The sequence below is a fragment of the Balaenoptera ricei genome, chromosome X (genome assembly GCF_028023285.1).
Source record: "Balaenoptera ricei isolate mBalRic1 chromosome X, mBalRic1.hap2, whole genome shotgun sequence".
Lineage (NCBI taxonomy): Eukaryota > Metazoa > Chordata > Mammalia > Artiodactyla > Balaenopteridae > Balaenoptera > Balaenoptera ricei.
In genome coordinates this window covers 299,153-315,310 of record NC_082660.1, presented here as the reverse complement: position 1 = coordinate 315,310, position 16,158 = coordinate 299,153, and the positions used below count along the sequence as shown (strand labels likewise).

Below are 16,158 nucleotides of genomic sequence, written 5' to 3'. Positions count from 1 at the left end.
TTCTAGGGCTCCAGGCGTCCCTGGGCCTGTGGTCGCATCCCTCCCATCTCTGCCTCTATCCTCCCGGGGCTTCTCCTCTGTGTCTGTGTCTCTCCTCTTCTGTGTCTTAGAAGGACCCTGTCATTGGATGTAGGGCCTCCCTCCTCCAGGAGGACCTCATCTCAGACCCTTCACGTCATCACAACTGCAGAAACCCTGTTTCCAAATAAGGTCTCATTCCTATATTTTGGGGGTCAGGGCATGCACATAGCTTTTTGGGGCCACCGTTCAGCCCATAACCATGGTCTGTGTCCGGCGGGGGCAGGGCAGGGTCTGTGTGGTGTTTGAAAGTGAGCAGGGCTCACGTGACCCCAGCGAGGGACCCACACTGCGCCCTCAGCCTTCGTTGCGAGGTTCCAGAATGGTTCTGAGTGCCTTTCCCATGTCAGCTCATCTAATGTGTGTCAGAATCTGCCAGGTGAGGGCTGTGATGAAGGCAACATTGCCAAGGAGGCAACTGAGGGTCAGAGTGGTTGAGTCAAAGCTCTGGTCCCCGAGTAAACCTCAGTGACACAGCGAATGATAAGCATTTTCCCTTAAAACATGAAGGCTTTCGTAGCATTATGATTGATAGCAGGCACGAAGCAGAAACCACCCAAGTGTCCATGGATGGATGGATGGATGGATGGATGGATAGATAGATGGGTGGATGGATTGATGGCCAGATGGATGGACAGATGGACACACAGAATGGGGTCCATCCACACAGTGGAACATGACTCAGCCGTGAAAAGGAGTGAAGCTCTGACACAAGCTATAACACGGATGGACCTTGAACACAGGATGCTCAGTGAGAGAAGCTGACGCAGAAGGACACACAGTGTGTGATTCCATTGATAGGAAGCGTCCAGAACAGGAAGATCCACAGACAGAAAGTGGGTTCATGGTTACCGGGGCTGGGGGAGGGGCATGGGAAGTGACAGCTGATGGGGACAGGGACTCCTTGGGGGGATGAGATGTAGATAGAGGTGGTGGTTGTACAACACTGTGAATGTGCTAAATGCCACCGACTTGCCCACTTTCAAATGGTTAATTTTATGTTATTTCACCTGAATAAATTAAAAACTAAATTTTATAAAAATGGAACAGTTGTGTGCAGGCATGTGACATTCTGGGTCATAGACAAAAGGAAGGGGTTTCGGTAGCTCTGGGAACCACCACAGCGACAGAGCGGTTCTGCCAGGTGACCATCCGGAGACCACCTGGTTCACCCAGCAGTGGGGCTGCAGGGGGCGGCCAGGGGCTGGACAGACCCTCCTACAGCAGGACCCTCTGCACAGCCCCGCTCCCTGCTCTACTGCCCATGTGTTACGCCCAGGAGATCAGTGTGATGGGTGGGGCGGGGCTACCTGGATTCCCACCTGTGCCCAGGTGAGGAGGGGCTGGCACAGCGGTGACCTGAGAGAAAAAAAGTGGGTGTAGCTCGGGTCACTGGGGTCATCCAAGGACAGGGCCCACATCCAGGTCATGTCTGAGAGCAGATCAGGGGATGGCTCAGTCACAGAGATCACCTGGGGGATGGCGACGTCAAGGTCACCCAGAGGATGGCGAGGTCACAGAGGTCTCAGAGGTCACCCAGAGGATGGTGAGGTCACAGAGGTCACCTGGGTGATGATGAGGTCACAGAGGTCACCTAGGATGACATCTATGTCCAGGGCACTGTGAGGTCATGTCTGTGACAGATCAGGGATGGTGGGGTCTCAGAGGTGGCCCAGGGGATGGTTTTGGGGTCATGGAGGTCACTCTGACATCTCCGTCCCCTGTGCCCTGCTGGTCCAGCCCCGGGTCCGGGCATCTAATGATCGGCGTCACCGTCTGGTCCACACAAGGACGGTGCTGAGCCCCTTTTGTATCTGGGACCCTGTGGAGATCGCACGTGTCTCATGGGGACTTTGACGGGAAGGCAGATCTTCCTCCCTAAATACTTTCCAGAAAGACAAGTCCCTGCCCTACGGCCCCCGAGTCTCCCTCTACAACGTCCCTGCCTTGGTGACCAAGGAAGAAACAAACTAAACACCCAGCGTTTGCAGCATAAATAGAAGACGGGAAACGCATTCCCCATGCGCTCCTTGTGGGCACGTTTCATTGGACCACGGTGACTGTCATCACTCCCCACCAAAGCAGGCTGAGTGACAGGGGCACCGGAGACAGCAAGGAACATTCCCGCGTGTGCTTTTCCAGAACAGTTAAAGCGCAGGGCCCAGCGGCCTAGGACCTGGGCTGCTCCTTCCAGGCTCCAAGTCTCTTCATTTTCAGCCTGATTTCTCCACCCCGACGCACCTCTATGCCCGAGAACCGCAGTCCTGCCTCTGGTGTTGGGATGGGCCAGGGCTCGACCTTCCAGGCTGTCCATCCTGTGAATTCCCATGCTCGTCTCTAACGAGGTGTTTCCAATTCTCTGCAGCCCCCGCAGATTCATCTTCTCCTTTGAATCCTTCGGAAACGCGTCAAGGTCTGGCGAGGCCCACAGCTTCTGTTCATTTCCTGCGAGGGCATCTGTCCTTCTCCACGAACGCGGTGGCAGACGGCTGCCGCCTTGCCCAGCCCAGCGGATGCATTTCCACGTGCTCTCGTACATTAAGTCCTAATTTGTGACCTACCATTTTTTCCCCTGCGACAGAGCTGTTATTGGTACAGTAATAGGAGGACGCGGGGTCTCGCGGTGTAATGTGCATTTTCGCACTTTGCGGGGATATTCAATCGACTTCATTATTTCCAGCACTCCCGCCGTGCATTCTCCCATTTGATTACCTGCCCCAGACGCATTTCCATATGCCATCCATCACCCTGACCCGTGCAGAGTGCTGCATATTCAGATTAAATTGGAGCTTTTTCCCCATGAATAAGGAATTTGATTCTATTCTATCATACACATCGTCTCCAGGGACGGGAAATTGAGTTGAAGGTGGCGGAAGGCAAGTCAGAAAATTTTATTATCCAAATACGAGATTCTTTTCCTTATCATCAAAACCTTGAAATGGCGCCGTGGGGAACTGGGGGGTCAGGGAGAGAATTCAATTAGACGTGAAAGTGGAAAAGGAGCATTTTTCAACGGACATTTTATGTTGCCAAACAAGTGGCAGTGAGTGGGCCCAGGACAAAGAGGTGTTTGTCAGGGTCTCCTTCCGCTGGGTCAGGATGCAGACCTGAGAAGTTACGGGGGGGGGGAGAAGCAACCCCTGTGCTCTCTTGTGAGACGGGGTGCCAGCCATTCTTGGCTTCTTCTGCTTCTTCTTTTTCCTCTCCTCCGACTTGAGACCCGCAAAATTGACACAATGTACTGATTAGAGTTTCACAGAGCACCTCGGACAACGGGTCTGGATTAAAGCTCAGATTTCTGGACTTTCCCCCCAGGACCATCCCATTTTCACAAGGACCCAGAGTGTGAATGTCCTGGCGCTGCCGTAACACATCACCCAAAAATGGGGGCCTTAAAACCACGGGAATTCATCCTCACCCAGTCCTGGAGACCAGACGTCTGAGGTCAGGGTGTGGACAGGGCTGAGCTCCCTCCAGAGGCTCCAGGGGAGGGTCCTTCCCGCCTCTTCCAGCTCCTGGGGGCTCCAGGCGTCCCTGGGCTTGTGGCCGCCTCCCTCCCACCTCTGCCTCTGTCTTCCTGGGGCTTCTCCTCTGTGTCTGTGTCTCTCCTCTTCTGTGTCTTACAAGGACCCTGTCACTGGATGTAGGGCCACCCTCATCCAGGCGGACCTCATCTCAGACCCTTCACTTCATCACACCTGCAAAGATCCTGTTTCCTAATGAGGTCCCTTTCACAGGTTCTGGGGTCAAGATGAGGGCATAACTTTTGGGGGCCCCCCGTTGAATCCCTTACACCAGGGTGACAAGGGAATAGTCATCTCTGTCAGAACAGTGTTTCCCTTTTCAGAGGCCACACGAAGCTTGGGATGACTTTGCCGGGTTTTCGTTCTCCAAACTTCTCCGGCCACTTGTCAACTTGCTTCAAATGCCTCCGTCAGTTACACACGGCTGGCTAATCAGACCTACGTCACCAGGCAGTTTTAAGGCAAAACGAGAAGCAGCGCTCGCCTTGGTGCTGAGTTGGCTCGGAAGTCTCAGGTATTCAGGGGGCGGCCGAGGAGACACGCCACCACGTCCAGTCTTCCGGCTCCCGGCCTGGGGTCCCTCTCTTGGCTGTTTCCCGTTTTTTCTCTACCTGCGTGCTTTCTTTTCTTTTTTTTTTTTTTTTAATTAAGGTGAAATTCACGTGATATAAAAATAAGCATTTAAACTGGACAACTCAGTGACATTAAGCCCATTCACAATATTGTGTAACCACCACTTCTGTCTGGTTCCAGAACATTCTATCACGCCGAAAGGAGACCCCGTCCCCATGAGCTGCCACTCTCCGTCCCCCTCCAGCAGCCCCTGGCAACCACTGATCTGCCTTCTGTCTCCATGGATTTGCCCGTTCTGGACATTTCACATAAAAGGAATCACACAGCATGTGCCCAGACATTGCACTCACTCAACAGACTTTATTTTGTTGTTGTTTTGTTTGTTTGCTTGTTGTTGGCTATGGCACATGGCTTGCTGGATCTTAGTTCCCCAACCAGGGATCGAACCCGAACCCCCTGCAATGGAAGCACGGAGTCTTGACCAGGAGAATTTTAATAAAGAGACAGAAATTATGAAGAGGAAACAAGAAGAAGCAGTCTTTTCTCTGCTTCTGAGTTCTTTGCTGCTTTTTGGACAGGTGAGGTTTCCAGGCAATAGTCATGGCTACCGTTCACGATGTCTCATGTTCCCAAGACCCCTCCCCAGCCCACCCTTTCACCTGTTACGGGCTGAACCATGTCCTCGAAATTCCTATGTTGAAGTCCTGACCCCCAGGACCTCAGAATGGGGCTGTATTTGGAGATGGGGTCTTCAAAGACGTGATTAAGGTAAAATGAAGTCTCTAGGGTGGGTCCTGATCCCATAGGACTTCTGTCCTTATAAGAAGAGGAGATCAGGGCACAGAAACACACAGAGGGACGACCACGTGAGGACACAGGGAGGAGAGGGCCGTCTACACCCCCAGGAGAGAGGCCTCAGGAGGGACCAGCCCTGCTGACACCTGGATCTCAGAATCCAGCCTCCAGGACTCGGAGAAATACATGTCTGTTGTTTAAGTCCCAGCGGTGCTACTTCCTTATGGCAGCCCCAGGAAACTAACACCAGTGGTAAAAGGGACTTCGCAGATGTCATGAAATCAACGGTGTTGAGATGGGAGGTGATCCTGGATTATCTGGGTGGCCCCAATGTCACCACAAGGGTCCTTTTTGGAGGAGGCAGCGGGAAATTTGAAGGCAGAAGAGGTGAAGGCTGTGCGACTACAGAAACAGAGATTGGAGTGATGAGCTTTGAGGATGGAGCAAGGGGCCATGGGCCCAGGAAGGCAGCTGTCTCCAGAAGCTGGAAAAGACACGGCACAGATTCTCCCCTGGAGACCCCAGAAGGAACCAGCCCTTGACTGCAGCCCAGTGAGACTGATTTTGGACTTCTGACCTCCACAACCATGAGAGAGGACATTTGGGTTCTTTTTAACCACTGATTTTGTGCTTTTTGTTATAGCCGACCTAGGCAACTAATGCACCCGCTAAAATCCCTTACAGCCTTGGAATCGTTGTCTAGATTCCCATGCCTGTAACTCATCTTCCTCCTCACTGTCAGAGTTAAAGGCCTCAGACATACTGGATCATTTCAATCCCTGCCTTTTGTGTTTCAATGGTCTGCCTTTTGTGTATCAGGCAGTTAGTGGTGTGTAATGACCATCCCCAAACTCTGTGGTCACAATAATAATCATTTCTTCTCCCTTGTGCATCTGTATCCATGGCTGGGAGTTGGCTGATGTGGGCTGGCCCTTCTCTCTAAACTCAGTGACAGGGATTCTGGGCTCTTTCTCAGAGTCCCCCACCCCCAATTTTCCCACTCTAGTTCTTTCAGAGGTCTTCACAAAGGGAATCAAACCTGCATTAGGTCTTTTCTCCAAGGTTGTGTTATAGTGGACACACTTCTGATTGGATGAAAGAAAATGGATTCAATTTCTAACCCTGCAATTTGGGGGCCTGCCCTTATTCTCTGTAAAATTCTGGTGGCAAACTGGCCCATTCTTTTCTTTTCTTTCATGTAGAAACTGATGGAATGCAGTTGGTCACAACCAGCCTGCAGTCTTGTTTTCAGATGGCTTCCCAGAGCTGCCGGTGTACAAGGCACATGTTTTGCCTCCCAGGTTAATGCAAGTCATGGTTTTACCAACTATCCCACCATAACTTAACATGATCACTATGTTTCCTCATGGTTTTACCAACTACCCCACCATAACTTAGCATGATCACTATTTTTCCAGCCTCCTAATTCAAGGTATTTGTGCATGAAAACATCCAAAGTCTCTGCCTGGCACAGAAGCCCTTCACGACAGACCCTCAAACAATGGTTCTAGCTTCAATTCTTGTGTGTTCTTTCCATGCAGACTGCTTTCCACTATTAATCATCCTTAACAACTCTGCTTAAATAGCACTCCCCCCGACCCCCCGCAAGCCTGTCCTGTCTCCCCACGTTCACTTTTCTATCATCCTTCTGCATCATACCGTATAATTGAACGTTGAATTATCTAATTAAATAATTCCCCTCTCCCACCCCATTCCGCTACCGGATCTCCGAGATCACGAGTTGTTTTATTTATCTATGTCCTCAGGCGTGTCACACACACTCAGACGACCCAATACTAACCCGTTTAATTATGCTGCGTCCCAGCATAACAAATAAATTGTTAGTAAATTAAAAGACAAGGGACTGATAGAGGCGGGCGAGCTGATGTCATGAAGTTACAGCCGATCACAACCATTACAGCTGACAGCTGGACAAATACAATAAAAAATGGGGCAGGGTCAAAGGTCATTTAGAGGATGGGGTCCTGAGCCAGCATTTAGAACTGGGATGTTGAATCAAGACCATCAGTGGATGTCTGGAAAGTTTCATTATAAATAGTACAAAACCATGCACATACTCAACTTCTGTAAAACTCTTTCTTGTGGATAAAAGGGCAGATTATATGCACACTCCCCAATTTTTTTTTTAAGTTTTTATTGGAGTACAGTTGATTTACAATGTTGTGTTAGTTTCAGGTGTACAGCAAAGTGAATCAGTTATATATATACACTCTTTTTTTTTCATATTCTTTTCCCATATAGGCCATGACAGAGTATTGAGTAGAGTTCCCTGTGCTATACAGTAGGTTCTTATTAGTTATCTATTTTATGTATAGTAGTGTGTGTATGTCAATCCCAATCTCCCAATTTATCCCTCCCCCCTCCAATCTTTAAAATTTTTTTTTTTTATTTTTAGCATTTGAGATTTTTCAGTTCTCTTTAGTTTGGTTAGAACTGCTATGAATTCGTTTCATTTTTCCTCTTTTGTTCAACGTTCTTATTCTTTGAAAGCTTATCAAAATGGGTGCTAACAAAAAAAATTTTTTTTTTAAATTATCAGGTCCATATCGCATTTTACCTAAAATGCTACTACTTATATAGGAAACATTCAATGGATTTCCCCCTCCTTTTTGTCCTGGCTGCAGGAAAACCTTAGCACATAAGGAATGCTGAAAAAATGTTCAAAGGCCATTTGATCCCTGGTTCTGAGTCTGAAAACCTTTCCCCGAAACCACTTTGCTTTCAACGGAGGGAAACTCGGGGGCACTGCGTCCGGGGCTTGTCTGAGTCCCACAAGTTAGAGGATGCAGGGGTGAGCGAGGTTCACAGGAAGGAAACGGTTCCTCGACGATCAGGGAATGTGCAGTATTCCCGTAACGGGGTGTGTCTGCGGGGCTGCCCCACAGTGATGGGATGCACCAGCCACTTCCTCCACTGTCACATTGTCTGAAAGGGAGTCTCATCCAGCAACAAACCAAGGCTGAAAAGGAAATCAGTCGGGAATAAAGCAAAGCAAATAAAGACAAGGAAGGGAAAAGACAGAGATGGAAAAGACACGCCAATCAGAAAAGAGCCTCCACACTGTACTTGACGGAACTCCCCATTAAGTACTTTGAGAGGAAGTCACTTGAAATCAAACACATGCACCCTCGTGGCTGTTCAGGAGTCCGTTTTCACGAGAAAGACAAAGACCAAAAAAAAAAAAAAAAAAAACAAAGAAAGAAAGAAAGGGAGGGAGGGAGGGAGCGAGGGAGGAAGAGAGGGAGATGGAAGGAGAGAAAGAAAGGAAGAAAGGAAGGAGGGAAGAAAGAAGAAACTCAGGTGGAACAGCCGTGGCAGATAAAAACTTGATCACTCCGACTTCCAGCTGCACAGGACACGTATATTTGGAGCTCAGGGTCAGCCCAGGACCAGTGAGACTGACCACATAGGACACTCTGTCCAGGGCGTCTTCATGCCTCACGCCTGAGTGTGCAAGCAACCACCCGACCTGGGCTCTGGTGACAGGCAGGTGTGACTCAGAGCCACAGGATGTTCTGAGCGCCTGCCTTTCCGAGCAGCTCCACCTGGGGCTCTGAGTTGATGGCCACAGAGGAACCTGGGCTCCTGTGGACGAAGGAAGGACTGCCCTCCCTCCCACTCCCCTGGATAAGCTCCGCCCTCCCACATGGGGAGCATGCGCAGTGCATGCCCTCCCACAGGGGGGCCTCTGGAATCTTCCTCTCCACGTGCACGCTCTCCACCCCCATCCCCCCACCCTCTGCCCTGAGACCTCCGCCACCCCTGGAAGGCGGTTGCAGCCAGCAGCGCTTCCATTCCTGCCATCAGCAGAGTCCTGCCTCTGTTCAGGGGTGGGCGGTGCAGGCCCCTCTGGCCTCTGCCCCGCCGGCCTCGGGCCGCACAGCACCTCTCTGTCCCCTGCGGCGGGATCCACCGCACAGACTGAAGGAGGTTCTGTTTCCTTCACGGAGTTTGTTGCTGTCCCGTTGGCAGACGCACAGACCTTTCCTTAGGCCCCGCCGAGCCCCGGGGTATAAAGCCGTCTTGTGCAGGGACTCAAAAAGACCATTTCCCCCCAAAACCACATGGATGAATGGCAGCTCGTTTACAGACCCCGAGTGAAAAGCACATTTGTTCTTGGACAAGATGTCTGTGTGTGATAAACTCAGAGACGTGTATTAATATTTACTTCTCTCCAGAAGTGACAGCCTGCGTACACAAGCATTAGCTTCCCAATGAATAGAAAGAACCGCACAGAATTCCTGCGTTATGGCCCTGTCCTGACCCAGGATACTCGGATTTTTATCTTCAAGCCATATCGGTAAACAAAGGATATTGCATCCATCAAGCCCTCAGCCACTGCAGGCACCCTGGACTGTGCACCCTGGGGGGGACTCAGGATGGAGAAAAGCAGGATACTGGTCCCAGGTAGCTAAGGTGCATATCAAAGGAGTGATTTCCTATCTTTAGCATCTTCCCATCCATAGAAAAGTGCTAAATTCATTAACTTGAGATGCCTGTTTTTCTTTCATTAACAGTAACCTTCCAACTATCTTATTTTTTGTTGCAAAAAAGGCCTCTATACCCTGGCTCCTCCCTGACCTCTTGGAAGAAGTCCCTCAGAGCCATCTGAGAGGGTACCTCCCTGGCTTAAGTCCTCGGAATCAAACATAATTCTCAACTCTTAGGCTGTGCATTTTTCTTCAGTCAGGAAACACAAACGAAGTTTGAAATCATTGTAGGCACAAAATAAACCCATAGTTTAAGAGTTATTTAGTGAGTCTAGCTATACTTATACTCCTGAGAAATAGGAGAGCCCGGCTCATAAGACCTCGAAACTACCTCCTAAAAGAGAGCAAACCCAAGTGAAAACTCATAATGTTAAGAGAAAAAAAACAACTTAGAAAAAAGATCAAGGCATTAAAAAAAAAGAGGTGCATGTGTGCTGTGTGGATGATTTATCGACACTATTAAAAGGATAAACTGAAATAAGCTAGTCATGGGGCCAAAGTCATTTAAGTAATTACTTCCACTTCCATCAGAATAGATTATTTTTGCAATTACAAAAGCAGTTCATTCTCAGCCTGAAAGGCCAGCTTTAAAGCAGTTGCACGCCTCCAACCCGTCACTATCATCATTTAACAAATTTAACGTAACCGCAACCATTGCGGTCTGAAGGGGCCCGTCTTATCTAAAAACTGCATTTCCCCGCAATCGCCGCCACGCCCACCTCCCGCTCGCTCCCGCAGCGCGCGTGCTCGCTCCCGCGGTCGGCGGGCACGCCCTGCGCATGCTCCTCCCCTGTACCACGGCCTCTCCGCGCACAATGCCCGGCCTCCGACTAGCTGCCGGCGGGCACGCACTGCTCATGCTCGACCGACAGGCCTCCCGAGCGCCGCCACGACAGGCATGCACTGCGCATGCCCAACAGACCGGCCGACTACCCCCGCCCATCCCGGCGAGATCGCACCGCGCGTGCTTGCACTTCCGCGGACGTAAGGGCACGTCGCTGGTGCGGGCCGCACCCCAGGAAAGCCTAAAAGCTGAAAGACGTGGGGTGGGGTGCCCGCCATCCCCCGCCCCCGTCCGCACTCCAGCTCCTGAGCGCCCTCCAGCCCACCGAAGCGCCCCGGCACAGCCGCGGCTGGAGTCGTGGGCGCCGACGGGCGGCGCCGTGATGACGCCACGCGTCACGGTGACGCACGACATAGGCGACCTTCTTTGGGAGCGCAGCCGGCGCGCCCGTTTTGAAGCTGCCCTGAGCTGGGCGGGCCCCCTGCGGTCCGGCCTTCCGCCTCCGACGGGCCCCCCAGTCCGCGCAGCCCCTGGGCGGGGCGCCGCCCTACCCCGACCCATGACCCCGGGCCCGCGACGCTCGCCGGGCCGTTGACTCCACGCCAGACCCCGGGCCCGCCACGCCCGCCGGGCCGGCCGCCTTCACCCGGGACCACGGGTCCGGGACCCCCGTGGGGCTCGTCCCCTTTGGCGGCCGTCGCCTACTACGCGGAGGTCCATTCAGGTCGGACTTCGGTCCCGGCTCCAGGCACCTGTGCAGGAGGAAGGGGTCCCCCTGGAAGGAGGGTCCGAGCCCCGGAGATGCCGCCCGGCAAAGTCCTGCAGCCCGTCCTGAAGATGAAGGTGGACGAGCTCTTCCTGTGCTGGCTCAGCGAGTCCAGCACGCAGGCGATGCTCCAAGACTGCTTGCAGAGGCTCAAGATGCCCGGGGGGCCCGAGGGGGTCGCGGGAGACGCAGGGCAGCCCGGGCCCCCGTTCGCAGCCCCGGCCCTCGCCTGCAGGCCGCGCGGGTTGGATGGCCCGGGGGCGCCCAGCCCGTCCCCCGCGTCCACCGCTCTCCCCCTGGGAGCCGCCTCTAGTGCCCGGAGTGGACCACCTGTTCGAGGGCCTCGTCGATCCGCAGGGACGAGAGTAGTAAGTTACCCTTCCTTCTCCTAACGCCTGCGGAGGTAACTCGGGTCGCCTACCGACGTGTAGCTGAGGGTGGTCGAAGATGCTGGAGGAATGTCAGGCGTGAAAGCGCTTGCACGTCTAGTCTCTTTCCCCTGCCAAGAAAGTCTCGCACACAGAAAAATGTTGTCTTTGACAGATTCCCAAGTTGGTCGTCATTCTGGAGTTTGTTTCCGGTTGGTTTTAGTTATCCATGTCTCAGCTTCTTCTATTCTGCCTAGCTTCTGAACCTAGAGGTTTTATGCCTCATTTATCTACAATAAGGACAGCTGGACAGCAGTATATTTAATTTTTTTTAAAAAAGGTGCTTTTTGATATTTAATACCGTGTCGGTTAAAAGTAATAAAACGTCTCCAGGTGCTATGGGAAAACGTATGGTTGGTGCATATCGTACCCCTAGCGTACGCCTAAGCCTGAAGGAGTGCGCCTGTTCCATTGGGACTTGCTGGTAACATTCACGGTTTTCCCGTTGAGCCCGCATCCGTCCCATCAACAGCACTGAGCGTATCAGGAGGAGGGACTTCCCCCATCACTCAGTCTGCTGGTTTCCCAGCCACGAAGGGGAGAGTGAGAGGTGGATGTCAGTCCAGAAGGCACTCGTCTGGTTCCAAGTGATTGGAGGGTGTCTGACATGTTCTCACGGATCAAGGATATTTTCCAGAAAGTGAGCCTCCAAGGAGGATGGGAGGTAGACCCAGAGGCAGCTTGGGAGACCCTGTAGAAACGCCCCGAAGGAGGCTTATCTGGATCTGCAGGAACGTGTGTCCTGGGACCCATCCCTTAGTCTGAGCGTCTGCAGTGCCCCCACTGACCTGCAGAACCACAGTGCTCCAGAAGGCCTGCCTGAGCCCCCATTGAACTGAGGAGGTGGGTACGTGAGGGGGGCCAGGGCTCTCTCAGCAAGCCCCCTCTAGCAGTGACAGCCCCCCGCCCGTCCTCCCCCAGGTGCTCTTCCTCCCTGGGATCCCTCAGGTCTTCTGTGGGGAGCTCCCCACTTTGTCACTAAGTGTGCTCCGGTGACACCGCTGGAAGATGAATTCTTGTGTTTCGTGACCCCGTGACCTGGTGTGAGTCCCCTTAGGTCTGGAAATGTCTACCGAAGGTCAGCTCGTGCGAGGAGGGTGACTTGGATGTATGTGAAGAGAATGTGTTTCTGCGCAGCAGGTAGGAAGTCACAGACCAGTGGAAGTTAAGTTCCGTAGGTGTTCAGAGCGGGGAGAGGCCATTCCTCTCCGTCTGGAGGGATGGGGCGTGGAGGAAGTGAGCTGTGGGACTAGGGGGTGCCCTGAATTAGGGGAGGGCGCCTGCGGGGCGGAGGGGACGTGGCGGGGGGGGGCTATGTTCCAAGTGTGAGGACCAGATGTTTATGCTCAGAGACCTGAGCCGTCGCACAGCGGGCTGCTGCGTCTGGGCCGCGCCAGCCGGATTCGTATTGAGCCAGAAGCAGAGCTCAGGGCTGGGTAATCTCTCTGCCTCTGTGGCCGGCTGCTGGGCTTCCCGAGGGCAGCGACACGGCGGGAGTGGTGTTTCCTCAAGACCACGTTATTGCATTGCCCTGCACTACATGGGGCCGCAGAGAGATGAGCTTCTGCCTGGAGGGGTGGGGCGTGGCCTGGGTGGCGTGGCCAGGATGGAAAGGGGGTGAATGAAAGGAAGTGCTGACGGAGGTGGGGTGAGACTGAAGACCCCTCCTCTGGTCTGTGGTTTCCATGACCAGATAGAGCAAGTCAGCATGAGAAACCGGTTTTGAGGGAAAACAGAATGACTTTCTCTTAGTCGTCCCAAGAGTTTTCAAAAAGTGATGACGGACCTTGTCTGGTACTTGAAGGTGACTTTAAACACGTCTCAATGTATTTGGAATTTATGGCGTGCTTCACTTGGATTTCAAGAAGCGAGTACCCCAAAAGGATGTTTGTTATTCTGACAAAATGATAAGAGCTCTTTTGCCCCAAGAAATGGATAATTAATTTCAGAAAAACGTTCATACATAAAGTGCTGTGAGAAAAGTTCTGAACCTTTTTTTCTTTAAGAACTAATAGGAAGCGAGTCAGACTCACGTGAGGCCCTCACCCATGGGAGCGGTGGGGAGGAGGCTGGGTCCTGACCCTCCACGCAGAGCCCAGGACACCTCAGAGTCCTGGGAGTGACAGGCAACAATCCACCCTCCCCCATCCTGGGGACCAGATGTCTGAGGTCAAGGTGTCCCAGGGCTGCGCTCCCTCCGGAGGCTCCAGGGGAGGGTCCTTCCCGCCTCTTCCAGCTTCTGGGGGCTCCAGGCGTCCCTGGGCTTGTGGCCGCCTCCCTCCCGTCTCTGCCTCTTGTCTTCACGGGGCTTCTCCTCTGTGTCTGGGTCTCTCGCCTTCTGTGTCTGGGTCTCTCGCCTTCTGTGTTTAGAAGGACCCTGTCATTGGATGTAGGGCCACCCTCCTCCAGGAGGACCTCATCTCAGACCCTTCACTGCATCACATCTGCAGAGATCCCGTTTCCAAATAAGGCCCTGTTCTGAGGTTCCAGTGAACATGAATGTTTGGGGCACGGCTCTGCCCCTCCACTGGGCACTGGTCCCTCCCCTTTCGCTGCTGTGCCTCCTCTCCCATCGCCACCGGAAGCGGAGGGCTGTTTTATCTCTCTGCCGCCTGCTGCGTCCCGGGTGCCTGGACACACTCAGACCTGCACGGCGGGTTTGCTGAGGGGTGCGTGTGCCGGCTGATCCCCCAGCGCGGCAAGAGCCGAGCCCCTCCCCGAGTGTGGAAGCAGAGGTGTCAGGGAAAGGGGGGCGGGCTTCTTCTTAACCCTTGATTTTTGAAAAGTCCAGTTTGTGGAGGGTTAGTTTACATACAGCGAATGGTGCCTATAGGTGTGCGGGACGGTCGTCACACTTGCGTGTGAACACGCCAAGGAGCAGAGCGCTTCCCGCCCCCAGGGCCCCGCGCCCCTTGCCCGCGCCCCAGGCAGCCACTCCCGCTGCCAGGATCTGTCTGAGGTGCTGCGGGCCCTGCTTCCCTCTCCCTGCCGAGTAGGATCCCGTTGCGTGGATGGACCACAGCCTGATTGTCACTTCAGCACTGGGGGCCCCTCGAGCTGTCTCTGCGTGTGCTTCTCATGAATGAAGCTGCCGAGAACCCCGCGTGGACAGCTGTTTGCATCTCTCTCGGATGAATGACCTCGGAGTGGAGTTGCTGGGCTGTGCGCTGTGTGTGTGTTTAACTTAGAAAACAAAAAAACTGAAAAGCCTCCAAAGCCCCTACACTGACCGGAGGCAGGTGTCACGTCCCATTTCCCCAGCCGTGCGTGCGGGCCCTCGTCCACGCCTCCCCGGCACTGGCTGTCCTTAGACTTGTACTTCAGCCATCCCGGCGGGCGTGTTGTGTGTCATGGTTTTATCTGCATTTCCCTGTTTTCTGGTGACGGCGAGCCTCTCTTCATGACTTATCAGCCGTTGTGCCCCGTCTGTCCAAATCTTCTGCCCCTTTGAAAACCGGGTATTTCTCGGTCACTGAGTTGTAAGGGCTCTTGGTGTAGACTCTGGATGCGGCTCCTTTATGAGGCGCATGTTTTCACATATTTCTCTTCAGTCTGTGGCCCATTTTGTCATTTGTTTAACATGTGTTTTGAAAGCTTAACATGTGTTTTGAAAGCAAAAGCTGTTTGTTTTTTGATTCTTTCAATTTTATTCTTTTATGGTTCTTATTTATTACATCCGATCTACGAAATATGTGCCTATCCCAAGCTCTCAGGGTTATCTGCTCTTTTCCTTCTGAAAGCTTCCTGGTTTTCGCTTTTGCATTTAAACTTCTGATCCATTTCACGTAAGTTTCTGCATGTGGTGTAAGATATCCAGGTACACAGCAGTTTTGAAGTCTCTCCTTTTCCCATTGAGTTGTGTTGTCTGAAATCAATTGGCCGTATGCGTCTGGGTCTATTTTCTCATCCCTAACCCCCTGATCTGTGTTTGTGTTCTCACTCTGGGGCGCTTTGTAGACTAACATGTGGAAAGTGGGTGGTGTACGGCCAACTCTGGTCTTTTAAAACAGCTCTGGCTATGCTGACATTCGCATTTCCACCTAACACTGAGAATCAGTTTATGAACTTGTACAAAAAAGCCTGTTGGAATTGTGATTGGGATTGCATTGAATCTGTAGATCAATTGGGTGTAACTGATACCCAAAAACAGTTAAGTTTTCCAGCCCATGAGCTCTAGATGTTTTTCGATTTACTTACATGTCCCATAATTTCTCTCAGCAATGTTGTGTGCATACAGGTGTCACGCCTCCTTGGTTAAATTTATCATCATCTATTTAGATCTTTCTCTGCAGCCGTTTTGTAGTTTTCGGGGTATCCAGTTAACCGTTGATTCCCTCAGGACATGCGACCATGTTCTAGGTTAGAAGTGCGTTCCTTGGAGACACACTCGTGTGTACGTGCAGATGCGTGTACACACAGCAGGCACGTGTGTTTACTTTGACGCGTCCTTAGATTTTCCTGCAGATGTGTTGGAGACAGAAAGGACCTGGAAGTCCTCGCAGCAGAAGGTCAGGATCTTGAGAGCGTTTCTGACGGGAGCCTTGAGTTTGCCCGGTGACCGTGACTTCACAGAGGGGTGAGCTTGGCCACGTTCCATTCTGTGGATCTCTTAGTGAAGAACGATTTCCGGTTTTCATAGTTGGCATCAACGAGAATCTCTGTGCAGGAAGGAGGGGAAATACTGAGAACTTTTTATCGC

At 52.4% G+C, this 16,158-nt stretch overlaps 1 protein-coding gene across 3 annotated transcripts in view; it reads left to right on the top strand.

Annotated features, from left to right (window-relative positions):
• The first annotated feature begins 10,719 nt into the window (after positions 1–10,719).
• The window catches only part of PPP2R3B (protein phosphatase 2 regulatory subunit B''beta), a 64,878-nt gene continuing 59,439 nt past the window's right edge, over positions 10,720–16,158 (top strand). For 2 of the 3 annotated variants that reach the window (XM_059910227.1, XM_059910224.1), the window contains exon 1: positions 10,721–11,399. In XM_059910227.1, coding sequence (XP_059766210.1) covers positions 11,067–11,399 — 333 coding nt within the window. In that variant the 5' untranslated portion in view covers positions 10,721–11,066. Of the gene's footprint in view, positions 11,400–16,158 lie in introns of all 3 variants that reach the window. The other variant, XM_059910225.1, reaches the window with a different exon arrangement.